The sequence below is a fragment of the Apteryx rowi genome, unplaced genomic scaffold (genome assembly GCF_003343035.1).
Source record: "Apteryx rowi isolate R43461 unplaced genomic scaffold, aptRow1 scaffold_636, whole genome shotgun sequence".
Taxonomy (NCBI): domain Eukaryota; kingdom Metazoa; phylum Chordata; class Aves; order Apterygiformes; family Apterygidae; genus Apteryx; species Apteryx rowi.
Window position 1 is genome coordinate 373,773 of NW_020450912.1, and position 22,843 is coordinate 396,615.

General features: G+C 39.9%; 1 protein-coding gene across 1 annotated transcript in view; it reads left to right on the forward strand.

Annotated features, from left to right (window-relative positions):
• The window catches only part of FAT3 (FAT atypical cadherin 3), a 354,360-nt gene that overhangs the window by 319,802 nt on the left and 11,715 nt on the right, over positions 1–22,843 (forward strand). Inside the window, exons 20-22 of the mRNA XM_026084321.1 lie at positions 2,621–2,755; positions 3,678–3,835; positions 12,615–13,083. Of these exons, the coding sequence (XP_025940106.1) occupies positions 2,621–2,755; positions 3,678–3,835; positions 12,615–13,083 (762 nt within the window). The remainder of the gene's footprint in view (positions 1–2,620; positions 2,756–3,677; positions 3,836–12,614; positions 13,084–22,843) is intronic.

The following is a 22,843-nucleotide window of genomic DNA, read 5'->3' on the forward strand; positions in this document are numbered from 1 at the left end:
GAATGATGACTCTGAAGTACAAATCAGAGTCTGAATCAGCTAAAAAACTGGCAGAGATTGATAACAAAATAAGCTACTGCTTTATTGCTTAATGTCAAAGATACAATCACAGGTTAGGGGTTGTGAAAATTTTCAAAAAATTCTGAAATCTCAGTGCCCCTTTCTGCTACATACTGACAAGCTGTGGGGGTTTTGCCCAAATGACTTGTCTGTTTGTCAGCTACAGAGAGGCTTGCTTGAATTAGAACCTTACATAAGGCTTAAATGTGTTCAGAGAAAAGATATACTATATATACAGTGGTGTGCTGTATATTCATCACAAAAAGATGAATTAAAATAGCCTACAGAGCCAAGTAGGAGATCACAAGCCAGCCTATAGACTATTTAACCACCTGATATAATTTAACAAATAATTGTTGCACACTATCAAATTCTGGAGAATCAGTTTGAAAAACAGCTATAAAAAACATCACATTCTCAGCTAAATTCTGTAGACCTTAGATTTCTATAGAATATAATTCTGTAGTGCAAAACCTTATTAAATTACATTTGTTTCTTGATTCTATAGAACTTAAAATGTAACTCTATATTGCTGCTGTTGCTCCTGTTAATGTAAGCCGGTAAACTGATTAATAAGAATGCTATGCATCATTTTCTAACAGTGCTATGGGCAGTACTGTAAATCATTTACTGCACAGACCTCTCAAACAAATGTTTGACAAAGGAGGGGAGGATGTTAAAGTTTAAATTGACTGTGCTGTACATCAAGCAAGACATTTACAGTCCTTGCCGTATTTGTAGTCAGCCCCTGTCCACTTTGAAATGTACAGTAGTAATTTTTCTTTTTCCACAAAATACTTACAGCACCAGGTAATTTCAGCTACGCTTAGTCTGAGCCATGCTTGGCTCGTACTAAAGTATAAGAGCAATAAGACTCTTTTTTCCATTACTTTAGGAAATTTCCTCTATTGTAGGTTGATGTCTTCCTTTATAAACTGTAAATGAAACACATGTGCTCAAAAAATAAAAAAGCGTTTGACTAACATTAATGCTCTGCCACAAACAAGAACACCCAACATTCAAAAACTGGCAGGTAGGGAGGTGCTGACTTCTTATCGTTAAAAACATCGCTTGCCTGTATGGCTTTAAATAAATGAATCCGATGAGCAAAGAAAGATAAGCCTTCCATTCTCAGCAACTAACTCTCCCTGTGTTCAAACTGTGGTTGCAAATCAACAAAATCGAGGGTGGGAATGCCTTTTTTCTGCACTTACAGGCTTTCCACAGATGTCTCACATAGACATCCAAAAGTAGAACCTGACCCTGCATGTGCTAAGTTCTTTATAGCAACCAATAAAAAGCTAGCCATTATGGAAGCAGCTAAGAACTGATATATTAAGCATTAATAGTTGTATTGTCTTTTGCATTATTGTAGACAGTGTTTATATATCTTTTAAGAATAGAGCAATCTAAACAGATTTATTTAGAGAAATTTGAAATGTTAAATAGAAATCTTTATCCAAACCCCAGGATTTGTTAAGTGTTAAGAATTTAGGAAATTTTGAAGTATCTTGAAGTATTTGTGTCATACAGAAGTATTTTAAGCAAGTTAAAAAAATTATGTTCATCTGTTGCTTTAGATCACTTCCTTTAGGAAGTTAAAAGTTCTGAATTCATCTATTCCTGGGAAAGATTAGGTTCTATACTAGTAAAAAGTCTGTAGGAAAGAACAGCTAGTAGCATTTCAAGTAATTTCATCCAAATTATGCTATCCCCCAAATACAAAAGGAGGTAATATTTTGCCCAATTTATAATTGTAAATTGTAACTAGCTATTTAAACTATTAAGCTGCTTCTTTTTTCAATTAGGTAATGTCAAGAAATCCAGTCAACTTATTTTTTATTTTAAGAGGTTCTTCACTTTGAGTTCTTAGTGTCCAAAGCAAATTCTTGCCTGGACTTATGGATGTCCAGGTGCAATGGGATTCAGAAAAAAGGAGGATACACTTTTTGCAGCCTGGGTAAGGTGCGCAATAGGATGTGAGATCTGAGAAAAGTCAGGAGGACCATGGAGACTGGGCAAGTCTGCCTCTGCCTTTTGATCAGCCTGGCAGCGTGTCCTGTGCATTACGAGGATGAAAACTCCTCTTTCAGTCTGCAGCCTGGGAATGGCCATTCCATATTTTGTCCCCTAGGGAACTCTGCTGTCTCCCTAAACTCACTTCATATGGGTGTGCTGGGGCAAAGGGAAGTATGTAGTTCCAAGACATTTGTTTTCTCATATCCCTAAATTCTCTGCACGCAAGGATTTGTGAGTAAATCACCAGCCTGATGGTCACAGCACCAATTTTGAACCAGTTATTGATCAAAATAGTTGTTTTTTATAATACATTACCATGGGTCCTATGGCAACCTTTGGAGAAGAACCATAACTGTTTTGCTAAGTACTTGTCTGAAGGGCATCTCTTCCCTGAAGATTTTAATTATTTTTATTATTCTTAAGCCATGCTTGGCTTGTATTTAAGTGTGGGATCAATAAATGTCTTCCTTTCATCACTGTATTGCTAAAGAGAATGGTTTTTTTTACATTGTATCTCTAATAGTATTTTAATTTATTGCAGGAGGGCTGTGTCCTGGGTCTAACGATCCTTGTCTGGAGAAGCCGTGCCCAGGGGATATGCAGTGTGTGGGGTATGAAGCTAACCGGAGACCTTTCATCTGCCAGTGCCCACCAGGAAAGCTTGGCGAATGCTCAGGTGCACAGCACACAGTAGAGTAAAAGGGGATATACTTGAGCAACAAAGTGCTGCCATTGTCAATTTGCAGGTAGAGTTGCCACTGAAGTCAACAGAAGTGCTTAACACTTCTCAGCACTGGCACTCAGGGCATCTATTTATGAGCCTTGTAAAAGAATTGGCTTTATAGCTATGGCACTGTAGGAAGACCATGATCCAGTTTCATTGGGAATCCCAAATCAGTAAAACAGGCCATTGAGAAAACAGGACTATTCCTAGAGGCTGCTCTGCCAGATGTTTTCCTGCCATGGGCAAAGCTCTAATTAAGTTTGTACTTATGACTGAGATTACCAAAATTCCAAACTTTATTAATGAAAACACTACACCATCCTGAAAAGAAAGTTTCAGGACATTTGTTAGTTCTCTTCAGCTGTGTTATTCCCTAGAATACAAAGAGCCCAGTGGAGTGGAGCCTTTCCATTGACTTCAGTGAATCCTGGACTGCCTGACAGAGGGCACATGGTATTTCCACACTCCTTGGAAGCGTTTGATTGGCATCTGCCAGCCCAATTTTATACCCCTAATTCAACTTCCTGAGGTACAGGCACGGTCATCTTTGACTCCCTCTGTTATTAGTGAGGAGAGATAGGTGCCTCCAGGGGGAGATAACCTTATGAATGCTGAATACTTGGAGAAATCCCTCTTTCTTATAGAAGTATGAAGAAATAGATCTTTCCCTCATCCCTTCAGAAATAATTTCCCTTGAAAATGGAATGTGTGTTGCGGTAGGGCCAAGCTCTCTCCCCGTCAAAGTTGGGTTTTATTTGTAAGTTTCTTCCTAAACATTCTCATTAGTTCTATAAATTCTTTAATTAACTTGACAGTTGTAGAATTATTTCATGTATCAATAAAAGAATTTGCATTTTCAAAATGGTTATTTCAGGCCACACTTCCCTTAGCTTTGCTGGAAATAGTTACATTAAATACAGAGTTTCTGAAAACAGCAAGAAAGAGGAATTCAAGTTGGCTCTACGTCTGCGAACCCTGCAAAGCAATGGAATTATAATGTACACCAGAGCGAATCCCTGTATAATTCTGAAGGTAATTAAAATAACTTATTTTTTCCACAGTTATTTTTCTTGATTATATGTTTTCTGTTGGCTCTTGATTTGGGGAATGTTGTTCTCATTTCAGCTGTAGATTTAAGAGATGAAGTCTGATCTGTTTCACGGTAACAGGGAAAAACAGCAATTTTGACAATGGCAGCAACAACAACAATCAAAAAAACAGCTTGTTAGTAGTAGTTTACTTGGAAAATGCTCCATTGGGTGCTGTTCATTATAGGAACAGTATGTGTGTCTGCGTGCAAGAGCCAATCTGCACAGGATGTAAGATTTGGCCATTTATATGATTGCATAGTCAAAACCACACATGCTGAAATAGCTGTTCTTCCGTGTGTCCATCCTGTGATTAGAGAATATGTCTTCACTACTGTAAATTCCAGAAACAACTGCTTAGAACATGTCTCCTACTGAATATGAGGATTTCTTCGCTCCATGAATCAAGATTATTTTTCAAGAGGGGCATGGGGTAGGTAGAGAGGCATACTGCATTGATAAGCTCTCCATGCATTTTAGCTGTTTGTTGGTTTTCTGTGAAATGGCAAATATCTGCTGGATGGAAAGGGAGCAATGGACTCATCCAAGAGCCTGCATATACAGCATTTCTGCTAGAGCCTCTAAGGAACGAAATGAAGACTTCATAACTTGACCTTGTCCTGTAGTTCAGCAATGGAAGAAATGGCACAGAGCCTTTTGTGTCTGTATTTGCAATCTTTAGATTTCTTTTGGCTGAATGCTTAGGTAATGTTAAAATTGCAAGATCAGTTATTAATGGGCAACAAATAATTTCATAGCTGTTATGCTGAAATATTTCATGAGCAAGAGTACCATGTCTTTCATTCACTAGAGAACCTCATCATTTCTCAGATTTGTATGAAACATAATTAAGCCCTGCTTGAGTTATTTAGAAAGCCATTGTTTGAAGTTTTTAATGTACTTTTTGTTCAACAAAACAAAACAAAATCAAAGGCTTGAAGACTTTCTTTGAAGTCCTCATCGTGGTTGCTTTTCATATATATGGGCGTGTAATGTCACAATTTAAGTTTGAAAAATACTCAGTAAAAAACAAACAGCCCTGGTGAAAGATGCCACTTGAAAACAGTAGGAGATTATACAAAGGCAGACTGAAATAGCGTTAGAATGATTATAGGAGAATTTATTTTATTAGAGCTTAGAGCTATCATGATTAAGGAGTCCAGCAGCTCAAGACTGTGTTATATGGTTTTGCAAAAACAGCCTGTTCTAGATAATATTTTATTTCAAATATTCTAAAAGCGTGGGCACTGCACTGCAAGCATATCTTTCTACCCAATATTAATGGAAAAGATTATTGTAAGTTTTGTTATTGTTATTATTATTCCTAATTTTAAGGAAGGTGTAGATGGAAGTAAAAACTAACCTCTGTTTTGGTGAGGCGGCCAAAGTGAAATGCAAACTGAACTGTAACTTCAGTAGGGCTTTGTTCAGGACAAAAGCCGTCTCCCCATCCTGGGCTTCTTTTGTTCTTTATTATTTAATACAAAGAGTGTCCAGAATCACAGTTACTTCAGCTAAGCCTATTTGAAATCCAGGCATCCCATAAAGTTTGCTTAAATATATGCTGAGAATACACCTAGCTGGAATGAGTTAAATCCCAGCATTGCTCCTTCCCTCTTCTCCCCCCTCTATTCCTGTAGCAACTTGGTTAGTGTGTTCAGCTGCAAAGTGGGAGATGTGTCTAGGCCTACACAGGGCTGAAATGCTGAGCTCACACTGCTCTCCGCCTAGAGAAGCGTCCTAATCATAAGCACTTGGTGGAAAACTCCTGTTGAAGCTGGGAAATTGTGCAGCCAAAAGTGAAAAATTAATGGGATTACAAAAAGATCAGTGAGAGAGCCCCTCATTGCTGTCGTCTGCTTCGGGGTTTTAGTTGTGGGGTAGGAATTATGTAATTCTGATTGTGGCTTATCACAATCACCTAAGCATTTTGCTTTGAAAGATTTGGGGAGGGAAAAAATAATAGAAGGAGCAGTGACAAGAGCTGAGATACCCTGCTCTCAGTTCAGAGATCAACCTCCAGGTCAAGCTCTTTTTTACTTCCTACCTCTAAGAAAGGTTTTCCAACTCTGAAACCCATCTCACAGAGCACTTAACTACAGAGCTTCGGCTACAGCTGTTCCCCAAAAGTTTCCCATGAAAGAGGTCCAGGGTTGCATATGCAGTGCCATGGGTCTGAGACCCCCACTTTCTCCCACGCAAGGGGCAGGGAGGACGCAGAGAACTGCGCTGAGCCTCAAGCTTGGTTTTTAGGTAGCACAGTGTTTGCTCTAGCAATGTGTAAGTCCCTTTCCCAGTTCTGGCCCTGGGATACTATAGACATATGTATTTAAGGGAAAAGTAAATTGGAATATTCAGTGTGGTTTTTTTTGAAGGAATGACATCACTTAGAAGATCGGGAGTTCCTAGAGTTTTGTTCATGAAGGTCATCCAGTGGAGGAACGTCAGGCTAGGGTCTCATAAAAGTGCTCTATGGTAGATGAATGACATAAAGCGCAAAGGATGTAGCTATAACAAGTCTCTTTAGGGATGCCAGGTCACTCATGAACTGCACTTTGGGAATCCCTGATTCGGATGCTTTCAAGCCTGCTACCCTTAGACTTTCCAAGCATATGTTTCTCATTTGTAAACCAGAGATGAAGCTGTGGAATTTTTTTTTTTTTTTCAAACAGGTATGTAAGTTGTGAGATAGGGAGGTGCTCAGAAATTAGACCATTAGGTAAATTAATTAGAGGTCTATAAATGTGAAGTTGTTATCATTTGAGCATTGCTTTCAATTAAATTAAACGTGAGGAGATGCTTTCCAAATAGAGGATAAAGGATGGGATCCTGTGCTCTTGTGAGCACTCTGGCACCACTCCAGCAAGGCACTTAATCACTTCCTTAACTTCCTGTATTTGAAGGCAATTGGAACTACTCACATAACTTAATTTTAAGCTTGCACTTAAGCATCTTGCCGGATTAGCACCAAAGGGCTCAGCAGAAGAGCATTCAGCCCCAAACAAAGGTAAAGATGGAAGAATTTTAGATCCACCATGTAGTAGGATCCTATGGGAGAATATGCTGAAAACAACACTATTGGGGCATATTGTGGAATTGATTTTTTAGGCAAGTCTCCCCCATTGCAGTCTATTTGAAAATTAATGTGGCAGTATGGTTTTCAGTGTTTAAATGTCCAGCTTAATTTTGGAAGCTCATACATTTATGATAACTCTAGGGATGGGAATATTTCATAATCATAACACAGTGTCCTTCTTGGATGAATAATCAATTCCATAGAGCAAACTGCTTGTCTGCTACTTTGCTGAAAGCCTACTAGCTATGCTGTGTTGATACAATATAATATGGGTGTTATTTATTTGGCTGTTTCAAGTAAAGCAACTCATCCATTGATTCAGAGAGGCTGGCCATTCTTTTAGCTGTGTGCTTTTGCTTTTAAGACAATTGGAGCAAAATGAGATGCAGGTCAATAGCCTCTTTTTTTCTTTTGGAAAGATTACATGTGCTGAAAATAGTGTCACCCTTTCTTTTATGTAGTATCTATCTAAAACATCATAAAGCCACTCAAGAAGAGAATCCCCAAATTTATTTTGTTTATCAAGGAGTATAATTTAGATTCCACTAGTTTTGCAAAATTTAAAGAATTAAAAATAGGTAAGGAAAGACTTTCCCCTCGTGCTGGAAACATAGGTGTTAAATAGTAAAAGACAAGCATATGTTCTTCAGTCCAGGCAGCTAATGTGAAACTTTGCATGGCTTAGTTAAGTGTATACTATACATTTTAATGCATTACTGCTGCATGGCTTATGCTGGATAACACTGAAGCTTGGATATGATCCCAGTTATGGCTGGAGTTGAAACGAGTAATATTTTAATTAAATATACCATTTTACACAAACGAAAGTGAAGTGTAATTCAGCTAACGAAATATTTCCCCAGATAGATTAGTAGGCAACGTGTTATATCCGTGGTGTATGACTGCAGATGGACTGTGTGAGCCTAAGGTAGTCTCAGAAGAACCATTTGATCATTTTATTACCTATGTTGATATACAAATATTGATGTTAGCCAAACATCTTAGCCAGGCTAATATTCTAGTATAATTTACAATATGCATTTGGCTCTGTTTTGTTCATTGAGTGAAACTCTTGAAATGTAACAGATTGTATCACCTTTTGGAGCCTTCTCTGTTCTTTGTACTTCTCTGCCCATTTTGTATAGGTGAGGAATGTTGTATCTGTGATAGCATACATGTCCAAGTATGCGCTGACACCACTGTCCTAATACCTGTAATGAGAGATACTGTAACTAAGCCCAGAAGGCTTTGAGAGGCAGCCAGCTGTGAGCTTGGTGGGAATTATCTGCCCACCTAAGGTGAAGCAGTGTCACCCTTTCATCTGTGTAGGGAGGGTCTCTGTCGGAGTCATCAGCTGACACTAGCAGTGGGTTGCAGAGTTTGCATCTCTCTGCTGTAAGACAGGGTAATGTGAGCTCTCTGCCTTGTTGTGTCATGTAGCTGGCAAAAAAGGTGTCAGAAGTCCTGTTCTTCACTGAAGGTCTGATACTTCCAACCGTCAGTCAGACCAGCTGTCCCACTGTGAGTTTATTGTCTGGATAACTGCTGAGTCTGAACATGAGCACTGGTCTGTCATTTAATTTTGTAATATTTACTTGTGTGTACCTCATTTAGTCAGAAATTAAGGTAAATCTCAGCTTTTCTTAGTACTGAAGTTTAGGCTCTAATTTAAGAGCCTGCTTTGAGCATGAAACAATGCCTCTCACATCACAGGGATTTCTAGGAATGACGAGAACACCAGGGATTAATTCCTGAATTGAAGATCAGTGGTCCAATTCTCCATGCCTAGGAGTGGAGACATCGTTTCACCCCTTTGAGTGGAGGACCCCTCTCCTCCCTGCTCAGCCAGGAGAGCTGCTATGTAGCCAAGACACCAGTCCTTTTGGCCACTCACTCATCACAGGCAGTTCCTGCTTTTCCTCCTCCTCCTAGAAGCACGGTTCCAGCAGGGGATATTACTTCCCTGCCCCACCACAGCAAGGCCTATGGCTGCCTGATTAATTAAAGTCCTTTTATGGCCCCATCACTACGGGCATCTGAGCATGTCGCAGTCTTTAATGTATTTATCCATAAAGCACTGGTGTGAGGTAGGGAAATGACGTTATCCCTGTGTTACTGATGGAGACCTGAAACTAATGACTTGCTTGAGATCCCAGAGGAGGACTGTTGCACAGTATGTATTCCCATGCGTATCTATCATATGCTAGACTAGTACTATAAGTGTTGGACCATCCTTCCTGTCTTTTAGTCTAGTCCAAAGTGGGGGTTACTAGTGCTTTTTTTAATAAAAAGAAGGGGACATAAAATTTCAGATAATATTTATTTACTGTTTATCTCAGATCATCTGCTGGTGAAAAGAAATAAAAATGGATGAGAAATAAAGAAAGATGTATTAAACATTTTTATGGTAAATCTTTTAAATCATAGATTCCCATATATAAATGGTGTAATATTTCTCCCCGGTGCTCATATTTGTGTTGCTTTTACCAAGATAATTGGAAAAGCATGTTCTGTGAATAAGGGTAATAGGCATGCAGGCAGTAGGTTCTTCAGGGTATAAGTAGCCTTTGGGGAGGTAAATGTATGTTATATACAATCAGTAGAAGAACAGTTTCCATAGTAAAAACCTTTAGAGTAAGAAGCAAGGTAACTGCTTATCCGATGATAGCTGCTTTTCAAAGCGTAATATGTTGGCATGTATTTTTCAGTATGATTTGTAATCGTATCGAACCAGACCACACTTTCTGAGCAGCACCTTAAAGTTTTGTGGACTGTTTTGTTGCACAGGGAAAAAATAAGCTATTGCTTCATCTCTGGAGAACAACAGGCTCAGTTCATCAGGACATCTTTTTTACCAAGATTCCTCCTGAGCAGATGCTTTAATAGGCCCAATTTCAATCTACAGAAATAGTTTACAGCTGAGTTTTGAGTCCTATGAGAAAAGATTTTTTAATGGAAAGTGAATCCAGACTTATTTTTCTATACACCCATTAGCTTTTTTTGATTGAGCTGTATAAGTAACAAACAACATTCATCCCTCAAGCATGTTATATTACTATTGTAGATCTCATTTCTTCTCAGTTTCATTACATTCTACAGGTCAAGGACTTCGAAATAACCAGCTGCCCGTAGCAGGGGCAAATTCTTGCTCTTTTCTTCTGGCTCTTTCTGCATGTTACTCACCCCTCATGCCATGCAGAGTAGATGGGTAGTTGGCATTCCCAAGTAGCTGGTACCCCCTTAGCCATCTCCATGCCTGCCCCATCCAAGTAGTTGCAGAGCGGTGGAGTGCTGTGGTTGACACCACAACTGTCTGGTGTGACTCGGAATACATCTGCTGGAGGTTACAGACCAATTCAGATTCAGCTGGTCATAAGACTGAGGTCTGGAAAGAGAGAAAGAAAGTATAGAGATGATTAGAACTTAAGATTTTACCCTTAGCTTTCTTCCAGATAGTTTTGTGAATCTCCAAGGGCAGTAAAGTAGTAATAGTAATAATAATAATACCAAGGAGAAACCTTTGCTTTAATGTATTACACAGACTCACGTTCAGTCAAAGTGTAGGGCTTAAGCACCAGGAAATGACAAAAATTACTCAGACTGCAGATCAAGATTTCTTTACCTGGAGTGAGGCATAAGGTCTCAAACATTTACTTGCTGGAGACTATGCGAGCATGGTCTGCTTGTGTGGATTGACCATTTTCCTTCAAGCCGCATCACAGGTGGCGGAGATGAGTTTGAGCACTGGTTCAGACCCATGCCAAAGGATGTCTCCAGCTAACACCATTAAAATGAGTATGCAGGCTAGAAAGCCAAAGACAGATGAACATGAGGCAGCATCCTCACGTCTGCCTTAGCTATGCCAGTTTAGTGGGCCACCAAAGCTCTGGTGGGTTTTTGCATTTTTGGCCCATGACACTTTGGCAACTGTGGCAACTCTGTACAGGGGAGGACATTTTTGAATCTTCTATCCATTGCATAAATAGGTCCAGTCCCTAAGAACAGCTTCCTCTCCCCTTCCTTTTACTCTGCAGCAGGAAAAAGTAAGCCTACCTGTCCTTTGTATTTTCACTAGCTTTTGTGATGGGTCTATTCAGTACTTGGAAGAAGGGAGCTGGAGCAAGCTCTAGTCAGCCCTCAACAGAGCATCGTTTGAGAACTGCTGAAGAGCAGTTGCGTTGAGTAAACTGGTGCAGAGCACAATGTATGCTGCAGGGAAGGCTGCAAAAGGACAAAGCACCTGAACTTTACAGGGGGATAAATAATGGGACAGAACTGTCTTGAGATGGGGCTTGCAGGAATAAATGCTTCCTAGAGCATGACATAAAGGTAAAATATTTGCAAGAGCTTTCAGAGAGCTTCAATCCAATTAACATGTCATAAGAAATTATCTCCTAGCTCTGTCAGCCATTTTAAACTTATCTGCCATCTGTTAGAGAAACCTAAAATCTTTGGGTAAACTGCTAATGAGGAAAACAGCTCTCTATTCCCTTTCCCTCACTCTGCATTTAGCCCGCCCCAGCAGGCTGGCATGAATTCTCCCTTCATGAGGACTCCTGATTCAAGGACACCCAAGCCTGAGCTTCACATCTCTCTCTCTGTGCGTATTTGCATCAGCTCTCATCACCAGCTATCTGTGCCCCCTCGCAATCCTTGACTGATTTTGCTTTTAGACTTCCCCTTTTAGGGATGGAAGGGCCATACTGATTTTAAAGCTGAGACGTGGACAGATTAAATGACAAGCACAAGTATTTCCCATTCCCCTCCAGTGCTCCACCTCCCCCACTCTCCTCAGCTGCTTTGCCTTTACAGTCACCCACCTGGGTGAGGGGCAGGAGGGAGAGTGAGAAATCATAACAGTCCCTCTAAAGCCCTGAACCCATCATAAATATGAGGAGAAGAAGAAAAGTAGAAGCCATCTTACAGCATCTGCAAGGTATGCACAGAGCAGATAGTTCTAGCATCCCTGGAATATAACTGACCTTTGGCCAGCCAGAAGCGTCATGTTGATCAATAGAGGAACTGAATTTACAACATTTAGGGAAAAGTACATGCCTTGGTGAGATGCTCCACAAAGTTACAGAGACACAGGATGTGTACATTACCAGAGCACGTAATATCCCCAGCGCAAGGCAGGGATCACTTGCTCAAGCACAGGCACTGGTCATTTGCCTCAAGAATCTCTCAAACAGTGAGAGGTGGCTCCTTGTCCCGAAGAGCTGCTTGTTCAGCAGCACCGACCTCTGGGAGCAGAAACGCAGAGCACAGATAGATGGAGGGACTTGCCCCGGGGGAACGGGACTGGTTAGCAGCAGAGCTGAGAGCAGAACTTGGGCCCTCCAGCCTGTGCCCTGTTCAGTGAGATATACCATTTTCCTAGTCCTCTCATGGATCGTGTGTTTATATTTCTACAGTTTGTCTACAGTGATAGGTTTTGGGTAAATTCTAAGTAGGCTTATGTTTATCACATTATGTTTAAGTCTGATGATAAAGTTACATTTTACTATTTTAGTGTCATGCAGGAGAGCAGCTTTAACGCTGTACAGAGACTGTCTAGAAGTCTCCTAGGTTTGTGGATTCAGTCTGAGAGTGTATTATGAGATGTGTGAATGTCTGAAGTGCTTTGATTTCCATTTTCCTCTTGCAGATTGTGGATGGCAAACTGTGGTTCCAGTTGGACTGTGGAAGTGGCCCGGGAATCCTGGGAATTTCTGGCAGGGCTGTTAATGACGGAAATTGGCATTCAGTCTTCCTGGAGCTGAATCGCAATTTCACGAGCTTGTCCCTTGATGACAGTTACGTGGAGCGCCGCAAAGCCCCTCTATATTTCCAGACTCTGAGCACAGATAGCTCTGTGTATTTTGGAGCCCAGGTCCAAGTGGATAATGTCCGGAGCCTGACAGACAAGAGAACAACACAGGTCTTGAGTGGCTTTCAGGGCTGCCTGGATTCAGTTGTCCTAAATAACAATGAACTGCCGCTCCAAAACAAGCGCAGCAGCTTTGCAGAAGTGGTTGGCCTGACCGAATTAAAGCTTGGCTGCGTTCTCTACCCTGATGCCTGCGAGAGGCATCCATGCCAGAACAGTGGGACCTGTACGAGCGTGCCATCTGGTGGTAAATATTTTGCATTACCTTATATCTTTCACCCTTTTTTACCCTACAGTTTATTATCAGAGATGGTTTTATGCAGCAACATGCTTGAAAAATCTCACAAACTCTCTAAAACTGATAGGTATTGCAACTATATAAAAGCTGTTTACTCTGTAAGTAACAGTGAAGCCATGCCCCTTCTCATTGCATTAGTGTTAAAGAAGGAAATTGATTTATTGGCTGTTGGTATAATTCTATTTATGTAAAAACCAGTAGAATTACAATTACTGTAATGCTTAGCTTAGTTTTTCAGGATTCATTTACAGCACCGAAGGTTGTACACAAAAAGATGGTGATTTCTAACGTCTATCACAGATGTAACAGTACTGTTGCCCTTCTGTGTTTCTGAAGCTGTCACAAATAATTACTGAGCTGTCCACAAACACCTTGGTCCTTTTGTGAGTGAGTAATTTGATTACATGTCTGTGTGTGAAATAGCGAGTCCATACCATTATAAACCCCCCAGAAGTGTATTTTACAGCTTCCTTGGAGGCTGGAATGCTTCAAGGTCTAAGTAATGCTATCCAAAGTTTATAGGGCATTGATTTAAATAGTGCTTATGTCAGAGTTTCCTGTCCAGTGGTTATATGGTGTCTTTTGTGATTTGGCATTATTGATTTACCATGTATGATCAAGAGCTCAGGTTGTAAGAACCGTAAGAATAGTCAGCGTCTTAGCAGGGAAAAAGCAAACGGCATAAATGTAGGACCTCTCCTCTAGGGCTGTTCTTTCTCTGGACTGCACAGCTTTCCCTACCAGTTTTCCATGTTGTATTAGCAGGAAGCGTTGTTCACTTTTTCTAGCAGACTAAAACTCTCTCAGTGAACCGACAAAGTCCCACTTCTTTGTCCTGGCAAGGACATTTTCCAGTCCAGAAGGAGGAACCTCCACAGGGGGATGTTCTGTGAGTTCAGGGCTTTCCATCCATTTACTGTCAGTGTTTCTAGTCATGGTTCCTCAGGGAATTTCCCGCTAACTTTTTTTATGAAGCAATTAACTGCTACCCAGGGTTTTCTGCTTCATTGTGTCCATGCAGTTCCCTCATACCCATAACTGTCTTTTATGTTTTTCATTGTTTTCAGCCTTGTTCTCATTTTTCCTTCCTGGCCCCTCAAAGGTAGGTAATCCTCTGCACTCTTCAGCTCTTTCTCGTTTGAGGTTTAGCTTTAACTGCAGGGTGTGTTTGAATCCTGCTCTCCTGGAAGAAGCCTCCAGATGCGTTCCCAGTCTATTCCCATACAGCATTATGCCGCCCTCAGGGTTTTCTGAGTTCCTCCCAATCCCTCACCTACACAGAGGTTTTCTATGCCCAGCCTGCTTAGTCCTTTTTACTGGGGTATTTTTATGATGGTGCTGTTCACAGCAGTCTCTTTTCTAAACTTTAGGAACATCCTAAACTTTAGAACAATTTAGTTTTCAAGGCTGAAATTGAGTTAAATCTGACAAAAACTGAATGTCTAGACCCACACATAAATTTCTTACTTGGGTAACCCTGTCCTATATAGTAACCTCTGACAACTTGAATTTCCTCATGCTGAGATATCTCATCTAGCATCTCCTCTGGATCTTGGTGTTGTTTCAGGCACCTCTTATCCTGTGCCTAGTTTTACTTCTATTGTCATATATTCTGTTGATTTTGTGGATCCAGGATCTCTCCCTTAACAAAACTCTGGCCTATATATAGTTCATGGACTTTTTCAAATCTTTCTCTTTTAAGTAAGAATAATAAAAAATAATACATATGTGTGCCTATCCCCATAGCTGGTACCTCCCTCCAAAAATTAAGCATTGTACATCAGCAGAAAAGAAGCTTCTTCTTAATGAAGGAGCTGGATTATGGCCTCTGCAAAGCAAAGGCCACAGTCAAGCTGTTTTCCATGTTCTTCTGTGCAGCCCACAGCCGTAGTTGGGCTGTCTGTGCTTCCTGAACATATGACAGTAAAGCTGCTAGTTCCATGGACAGCACCAACCAGCCCACCAGGGCAGGTCCCATCCCTACCTAGGAAGAACATGTGAGTTCTAAGAAGTGTGACCGTGGCTGTTGGTGGGCCTGCTTCCCTCTGCTGCCAAAATCCTGCCTCCGAGCCACTGCTGCCGGTGCAAGGTGCTCGCTCCACAGCTCCTTTTGAATTTGGTTGTGATTTGGCTGACAGAACTCTCCTGCTCCTGATCTTAATTGCTGAACTTTTAGTTTGCTGCGGTTTATGGCAAGCAACATGAAGGCTGAATCAGGGAAGCTGTGGGCTTTACTGTCAGTGGAAGGAGACATGAAAACAGTCAAAATGAATGAACCTGCAGCGTTAGCAAGCTAGAATTGATGTGCAGTGTGAGAACAAATGTTGCTGCTTATGTGTGCTGTTAAGGGTCTTTATCTACAGAGAGAAGAAAAGGAAACAAAATGAGTGCTGAAAAAAATGGGCAAAGGAAAATAATTCCAAGGAAAAGGATGCTACACCCATTGAGGAAATTGCTAAACAAGATTATTTAAATTCCTAGGAAATATGAAAGTAATATGAATATGGTTGTAATACAGCTTTGATTCAGATTCCATACTTAATAAATTAGGTTAAACGTTCACCAAGCTAGCATCCTAGGAAGTGCAAGAACAGCTCCTTCTATTGATTTTGCTTAAGTCTATTTACAGTATTGCTCAGCAATCTCATGACGAGTAAATTGAAACCTTTCTAACAAATCACTTTATAGTAAATCTTTTTCCCAGGGCCATGTGCATGCCAGTTCAAATTGAGGGGAGCAGTGGGGCGGGGGAGAAACTAGCTCTAAAGACTGGATCATTTTATTACTGGAATGACACGCACAGTTCTCATGTCAGCATAACTCACAGCTGGAGCTCAGTCACGGAATTTGCTTAAACTTGCATGCGGTACTGCCTCGGCGAGGGGGCATGTGCCCTGCGGCGATATTTCAGCTGCCTGCCGTTAAAAAATGTTTGCTGTTTTTACTGCCTCAGCAGTGTATGTAAATAAAGGATAGTTATAATGCCATAATTCCAAAGCAATGGGCCCTAAATATACTTTGGTGGTTTTGTAAGCTGGCCCACTAGGAGAAGTCTAGCTATTTTTGTTTCCACCAGGCAAAGCAATTCTGCTAGTGTTAGTGTCCTCCATATAGGAGAAGACCATGTAATTAAATTCCGTAGAGAGGAGAGCCCAACAGCGTTGCAAATGCTAGCTATAGAGCCACAAATTGCAATATGCATTTAAGAATGGCAGAATGTTATATTTGCTGGCATAGATGTTACCATCCGGATTTGATTTAAAATAAAATAAAAATGAAATAAATCTTCATTTTTTTAATCTTAAGAAAGAAAACAGCGTTTTGGGGGCGGGCAAGGGAAGGAAGCGTTCATAAATATACTGTGCTAGCAAAGGCTCCTTTTCCAGTCTTAATGTATTCAGTAGCATCAGGATCTCCTCGCTAATATTTTCTATGATGTTTTCCTCCTACTAAAGTTACTGGAGAATAATGCTCATTTTCCTAAACAATAAGTGTTTGGCATAATAACAGGTTTTATTTTAATAAATTAAGTCCTCTAATTTGAATTTTACAGAGTAGATCTAATACACTGTTAATATCCTTTTTATACAAAAATCCTACTGTAATTTACAAGGAAATTAAGAGAGAAAAAAAGAAAACTCAGATTTATAGCTACCTTTAAAAGAAAACATTCAAAGAAAGGTTGCCCAGCATTATAATATCAAAGAGTTGGTGGGCTACATGCCAGAAACCGAAGGGGCTCTGTCTAATTTGCATATAATTTGCATAAATTGGTCATCTAAAATATAGACCTCTGCAGTATTCCTTTTTTGATATCTTCCTTTCTGAATAGAAATACCTACAAATATACGGAACAGGAGTCCACCGTTAATGAAAAGCTGCCTCTCATTACCTTTTACTTCACCGTACAGTTATGGGAATAGGGTGATATTATGGCCCTGCTTTTGGCAGTGTTACACACTCGTACACACTACAAGTATGTCCACCTGCTGCCATTGTGGTTCATATGGACATATTTGCTGCAACTTTGAACTGCCTAGTTCAGGAACAGTGGTGTAAATGGGCAACAGAGCTCGGTATGGATTGCAAAGGTATTGCCCAGAAAGCGGAGTCAGTACTGGGTCAGCTCAGGAGACTTTTAGCTGCCAACATCAGAGAAGTCACCATCGAACAGTGCATGCTCATCTCTGGCTGGGCTTCTGCTATGTACAGCTTTAAGGCAATTTTCATGGAGACCCTGGAAACCACATCCCTGAAATATAGGGCATATTCTTCCAGATTTCTAGTTCCTACCCTTAAGTGTGGGTCAGTGAAGCTATTTTTAAAAAATCTTTTAGTATTTTGAAACCTGACAAAACAACGTATTTTTCCTCAGCCTCACTTTCAGAAACAGCTTGGCTCTTTGAACTGGAATTTCCCAATAAAACTCAACCAAGTGTTTAAAGCTTGGCTAAGTTATAAGCCCCTGAATATGAGATCTTAAAATGGGAAGTGTCACACAACTTTAATAATAGAGTGGCGTTACCAATTCTGCCAGTAGTAAGTGTATGTTTATCTGCTTGAATAACAACATGAACAATCACAGAAATAGAAAACTTTAATGTAATCAAATCTGAATACTGCACCAAGCTTTTCAACCACAGAAAGAAACCTCGTGCTTGGAAAGCCTGCAATTATAAGTATAGTTACTTCCTTTTAATTTGATCAGTCCTACATACATCTGGCTTTGATTGAAGTTAATGGCTTATAGGAGCAGGCAATTTTATTTGAATATAAAGCATTTGAGCAGAAATATCTATCAACCCAAGAACTGAAGGCAGAGCGTGAGGAGAGAAAGCCGTTGCTTCCCCTCTCCTCATTCTTTGAACCCTTCCTCTTTTTTTCTTTCTCTCTTTTTTTTTTCATCAACAAAATTAAAATCCAAAGGACTGGAAAAATACAGCCTAAACTAACATGGTGATTTTAATCACTGAAACACGTGTAAGCAACATCAGCACATGGGTATTCTGAGGATTAGGTAGAATGATGTATGGGAAAAAACTGTGTATTAGTACCGTAGTCATGAATGGACCTGGTCTTGCATATGTTCTTGCTCACTCACACACACACAAACGAAACAGTATACTGTACTGTTAACACCTCAAATTTGCATGTCAGTGTTAATTTGTAAAGGGTTTTAGGATTTTTTTGATTTTTTTTTATCTTTTTTATAGCTATGCTTTTAGATTTCTGGATTTAATTTCCCAGCTTCAAAGCAAATACACCCCAATCCTGCTGATACATTCATAGAAGGCACTGATCTAACAAAAACAGGTTTGTATTCATACCAACTTGTAGCATGAGGTAATGATCATGTCTCTGAAGATAGGTAAGATAAATCTGAAGTGGCAGGAATCCATATGGCTGACGAACACACAGTTCTTGAATACCAAAATACAAGTGCAGGGAGAGATCCTTTTCACCTGCAGTTCTTCTCATCCATTAACTCACCATGAAACGCTATGGAGAGCAAGAGTGAGGGCAAGCCTGTTTCAGGTCTAGCTTCACAGCATGGAATGAAACTACATGGTGAGATCAAATGTAAAAGCCAATACTTGTACCAAATGAAAGCCAGCCCCTATTGCATGTGATAGAAACAGGAGCATACACATGTTCAAAAGAACTGCCAGCAGTAAGGAGCAGCCTCTTTAATAAAGCCAAGTAAACCTGAGGATAGACAGTCATTCAGATGCTCAGGCTGGGAATTCTCCCAACAGAGACATTAGCTGCATAAAGGCATCCCATCTGCTGATGGCACAGTGCCTTCCCTTTGCCACTGTCCCTTTTTATTAAGTGCCAAACAAACATAGGTGTAAACAGGAAGCCTATATCATGTCCTTATTTAAAGCATGCTGCTCTTCTATAAAGTACGGACTGAAAAATCCCTTTTCCTCTTGACGTTTTATATGACTGAAAATGACATACCAACAAGGCAGGAAGGGAAGCTGTTGGAGTCAAAGAGGATGAGATGCAGCTCCATGGGGGGGACTCAGGTTAGTGGAGGACCATGAGAGAAGACCCAAAAGTATTTGGAGTCCATGGAGGGGGTGTTTACGTAAGTATTGTAATTTAGACCAAGAATGATCTTTGACATGAATCTTCTGATCGTCCCCACCTGTCGTGGAGAGGTGAGGTCCTGGCATGCAGAACCAGGGTTTTCTTTCGGATGACCCTGGCCTGGAACATGCACTCCAAGAGTGCAGCTAATGTGATCCAGATACCTGAAATATGTACACTGTGGGTGTCAGGTCCTCAGCACCGATCATTTCTCTCTCCACAGAACCACTGCCATTGCTCTGCAGGGCTTGCTAGCCTAGAAATAGCCTAATGTGTTGAGCCTGCCCTTGCTCTTGATCCACTGTTGGTACTGACTGTTGTGGCGCATGCTGAGGGTATTGTGGTTTCCCCCCAGCAATGTTGTATGTGTGTATCAGGGCTTTTTATCTTCTTCCACTGCTCCCTTCTGAAGCAGTATAGTGGTATCGCATAATTTGCTGCCTTGGAGAATGTATGTCAACATTTTCCAGCATCAGTGTGCAAAACTATTGAAATACTTTGGAGGGGACCCAGATGGACTGTATGATCTTAAATGTCAGTGAATTTCCATGACTTTCAGTGCCTTCATTGTGAGCAGGAGCAATCCTAGATTGCTGGAAAGAGGGGTTTTTTTCTTCCCCTACTGAGAGGACAGGGGCACATAATCTTTCCTTCTATTGTGTTGTCCTTGGCTGTGGAAAGTTTGCTTATTATTCTCATGCTAAATGGATGGGAAGCAAAGCATAATATATTGCCTGGATATTAAATTAAAAGTGTAATAAACATTCTTTGTTAGATCTAGAATGCATTCCTGACCAAAAGGGTTTTTTTCAGGATCACACGTTGTCCACAGCCACGTGGCTACAGTACGGAGTTGCTAGCATACAGTAGCAGGCAAAATTACAGCCTCTGCTGAGAGGTAGGAAGAAACATAAAAGGTCTGGCAAGTCTTCTGACCCGGCGGGTGTATGTTGTGTACTGAGCCATCATACCAGCTCTTCACTTCCGTATTCCATGAATTTTAACATAAGCTTTGCTGTGGTGAAGTCCTCCTAAATGAATGCTTTGCAGCTCTGACGTGTGTCACAGAAAAGTTATCTGTCCAGTCTCTTGTCAGTAGCTCAGAACTAGCAACTGTATGACAACATGCTAATGTGAAGAGAAGTCGCCAATAAATATTGTGATTAAATACTGTCTTTTTTTAATTTCCTTTTTATTTCTAACTTTAATCCCTAGATTTACAAACTATGCTGAAAACTTCAGTCTTCTAACATGTGACTGTGTTCCACCAGTAGATCATTACATCAAGATCAGTCAAAAATGTATGCTTTCATAAACAGGCTTTTCATCTTGATTTTGTTCATACATTGCCCCGTAGAACTCTGATCCATCCGCAGCATTCAATTTCTCCTCTTTTTAGTATAAAATGTTAATATGTTAGTACATCTTTAATATAAACAGTAGGTAATAACAATAATGAGTAAATCCATGCTCTTTTTATAATTAGTCAAAAAGGATTTTTTTTACCAAATAGTATTTCTCAAGTTGTCTGCAGTGAATAAATGTAACAAAATGTGTTATAGAATGAGAACCCAGAACTGGAATTAATGCGACTGAAGCAAATGCAAGAAGTGAAAGGAAAGTGAATTGAAGGCTATGTTTTACTATTGATTGGCAAATAGTAATTTAGGTACAGAATTTTTTTAAGTCACTTTAAAGTAATTTAGTTTAAAAATATCATTTAATAAATAGTTAGAAAAACATATCAATTCTGCTATCATATGCAGCAAAAGTATGTTTAAGAATAAAATGGTTTTATATTTGAATTGAACATTTTCATTTCAGTTAAACTCAGAGAGACCATAAAATTATATATAAAAACATTACTGTAAATTTTTGAACTATAGATGTCACTGTTCAGTCATAAAATGGAACACTGAAGCCTTACTTACTCATCCTGTGATTTGCTCCTACACTGTTTCTAGATCAGGTACTTTTCCAGCTAAAAATAAATCTTCCATAGGGAGGATACAAAATACAATGCCCAGTGCAGTCTCAATTTTTCAGTTCTTCAGTCCCAGATCTCTACCTCTTCAGAAGGTTATTCACATTAACGAAGTGAAACACATAAAAGAGACCAAAAAATAATCCCATCTTGCTGATGCAGACCAAACACGCTTTCTGGGAATTCCCAAAGTGGTATTGTTTCTCTTCATTAGCTCTGCAACCTTGAAAACAGCAATGCTTCTATCTCCCTCTTTTTGTAGCAGGGCAACAAAACAGCATGATATTTGAGTATCTACTTCATTTATCTTAAATTAAATGGGATTGGACTCTTGACTGAATAAGCCAGTAAGTCCGGTTCCAAGTATGTTCTCTAAAGCCTGTCCTCATGAAAGAATTCAATTAGAGTAACTGAACGAGGGGAATTGAACTGGATAGAACATAAAAGATGTGGCAGCCCTCATGCAGAATTGGTTTTGCCTCATGCCCCCACTGGGCTTTTCCATATTGTTTCTGTGAAATTCTCTTCCTCATAACTGCGCCTTAAATTCCTGGCTTCTTTCCTAGAACAATTGTCTTTTAAAATGCCTATCTATAATTTGTATATAGCTTCAGATGTATAGATACAGAAATTTTTTTAAGTATATATATGTATCTTAAAAGTTCACCACTGTAGAGTGGTATTTTAGCTACATCAGCTCATCTCCAATAATTTTGACACTAAGTTGAGTTGCACTGAACCATTTCAGCTCTAACCCCAGCAGTATTAATTGCAGGAAGGTTTCTTGTTCCAGTTGCTTAATACAACAATTTCAGTAAGTTGGTTTGGTATGTGAACCCTATACCTGGGTTTGAACCTTGCCTGCAAGTTCACATATGTGTCTGTTTGCTGCATTTAGATTGCATAGGTAGTTTTAAAAAAATCAAAGTTTTTTGCAGATGTCCAGGAAAATTTAGCTAGCTCAATATCTGTAATCCAAAAGTCTTTCTCATCCCAGGGACTGACTTAGCCACATTTCCTTTTTTCACAAACTACATGGTCCTTGCTCTCTTGGAGTGAAAAAGGACTCAGATTTGGATGTCTAATTCACAATATAAAGTGACTCACTGTCTCACTGGATTTCTTTATGACCTTAAATAAAGTTTTTATTAATGGCTTTGTGCCATATGAAATCATGAAGAGAGTAAAAAAAAAAAAAAGTCATTTAGTAGTTGGAGAAGAGAACTGATCATTTCAAGAACTGTTTCTGACTCTGATGTTGCTCCTTTGTAAGCAAGAAATATGGAAGTAGGACCATGATCCTGTAGGGTCCCTCTCCACTTGAGCAGTTATGTCTGATTTATTCCAGCTTGTGATTAATCGGTTTCTTAATAGCAAACACTGCAACTAATCAGCTCTGATTAGAGGTGGCATTGACGAGTTCGGCTGGCATTATGAAGCTCATAGTTCATGCCTGGATGATGCACTTTATGAAAGTGTTAAGTATCACTGTCAAGTGTTTTATTATTGCTGTCACATTCCTACTGTGCTGCCTTGTAAAAGGCAGATGCAGAAAGGTTCTCAGCACATGCATTTGCTCTTCAGTGAAGCCCCAAGAGAAGTGTGGCCTGCCACTATCAGCAGATGTGG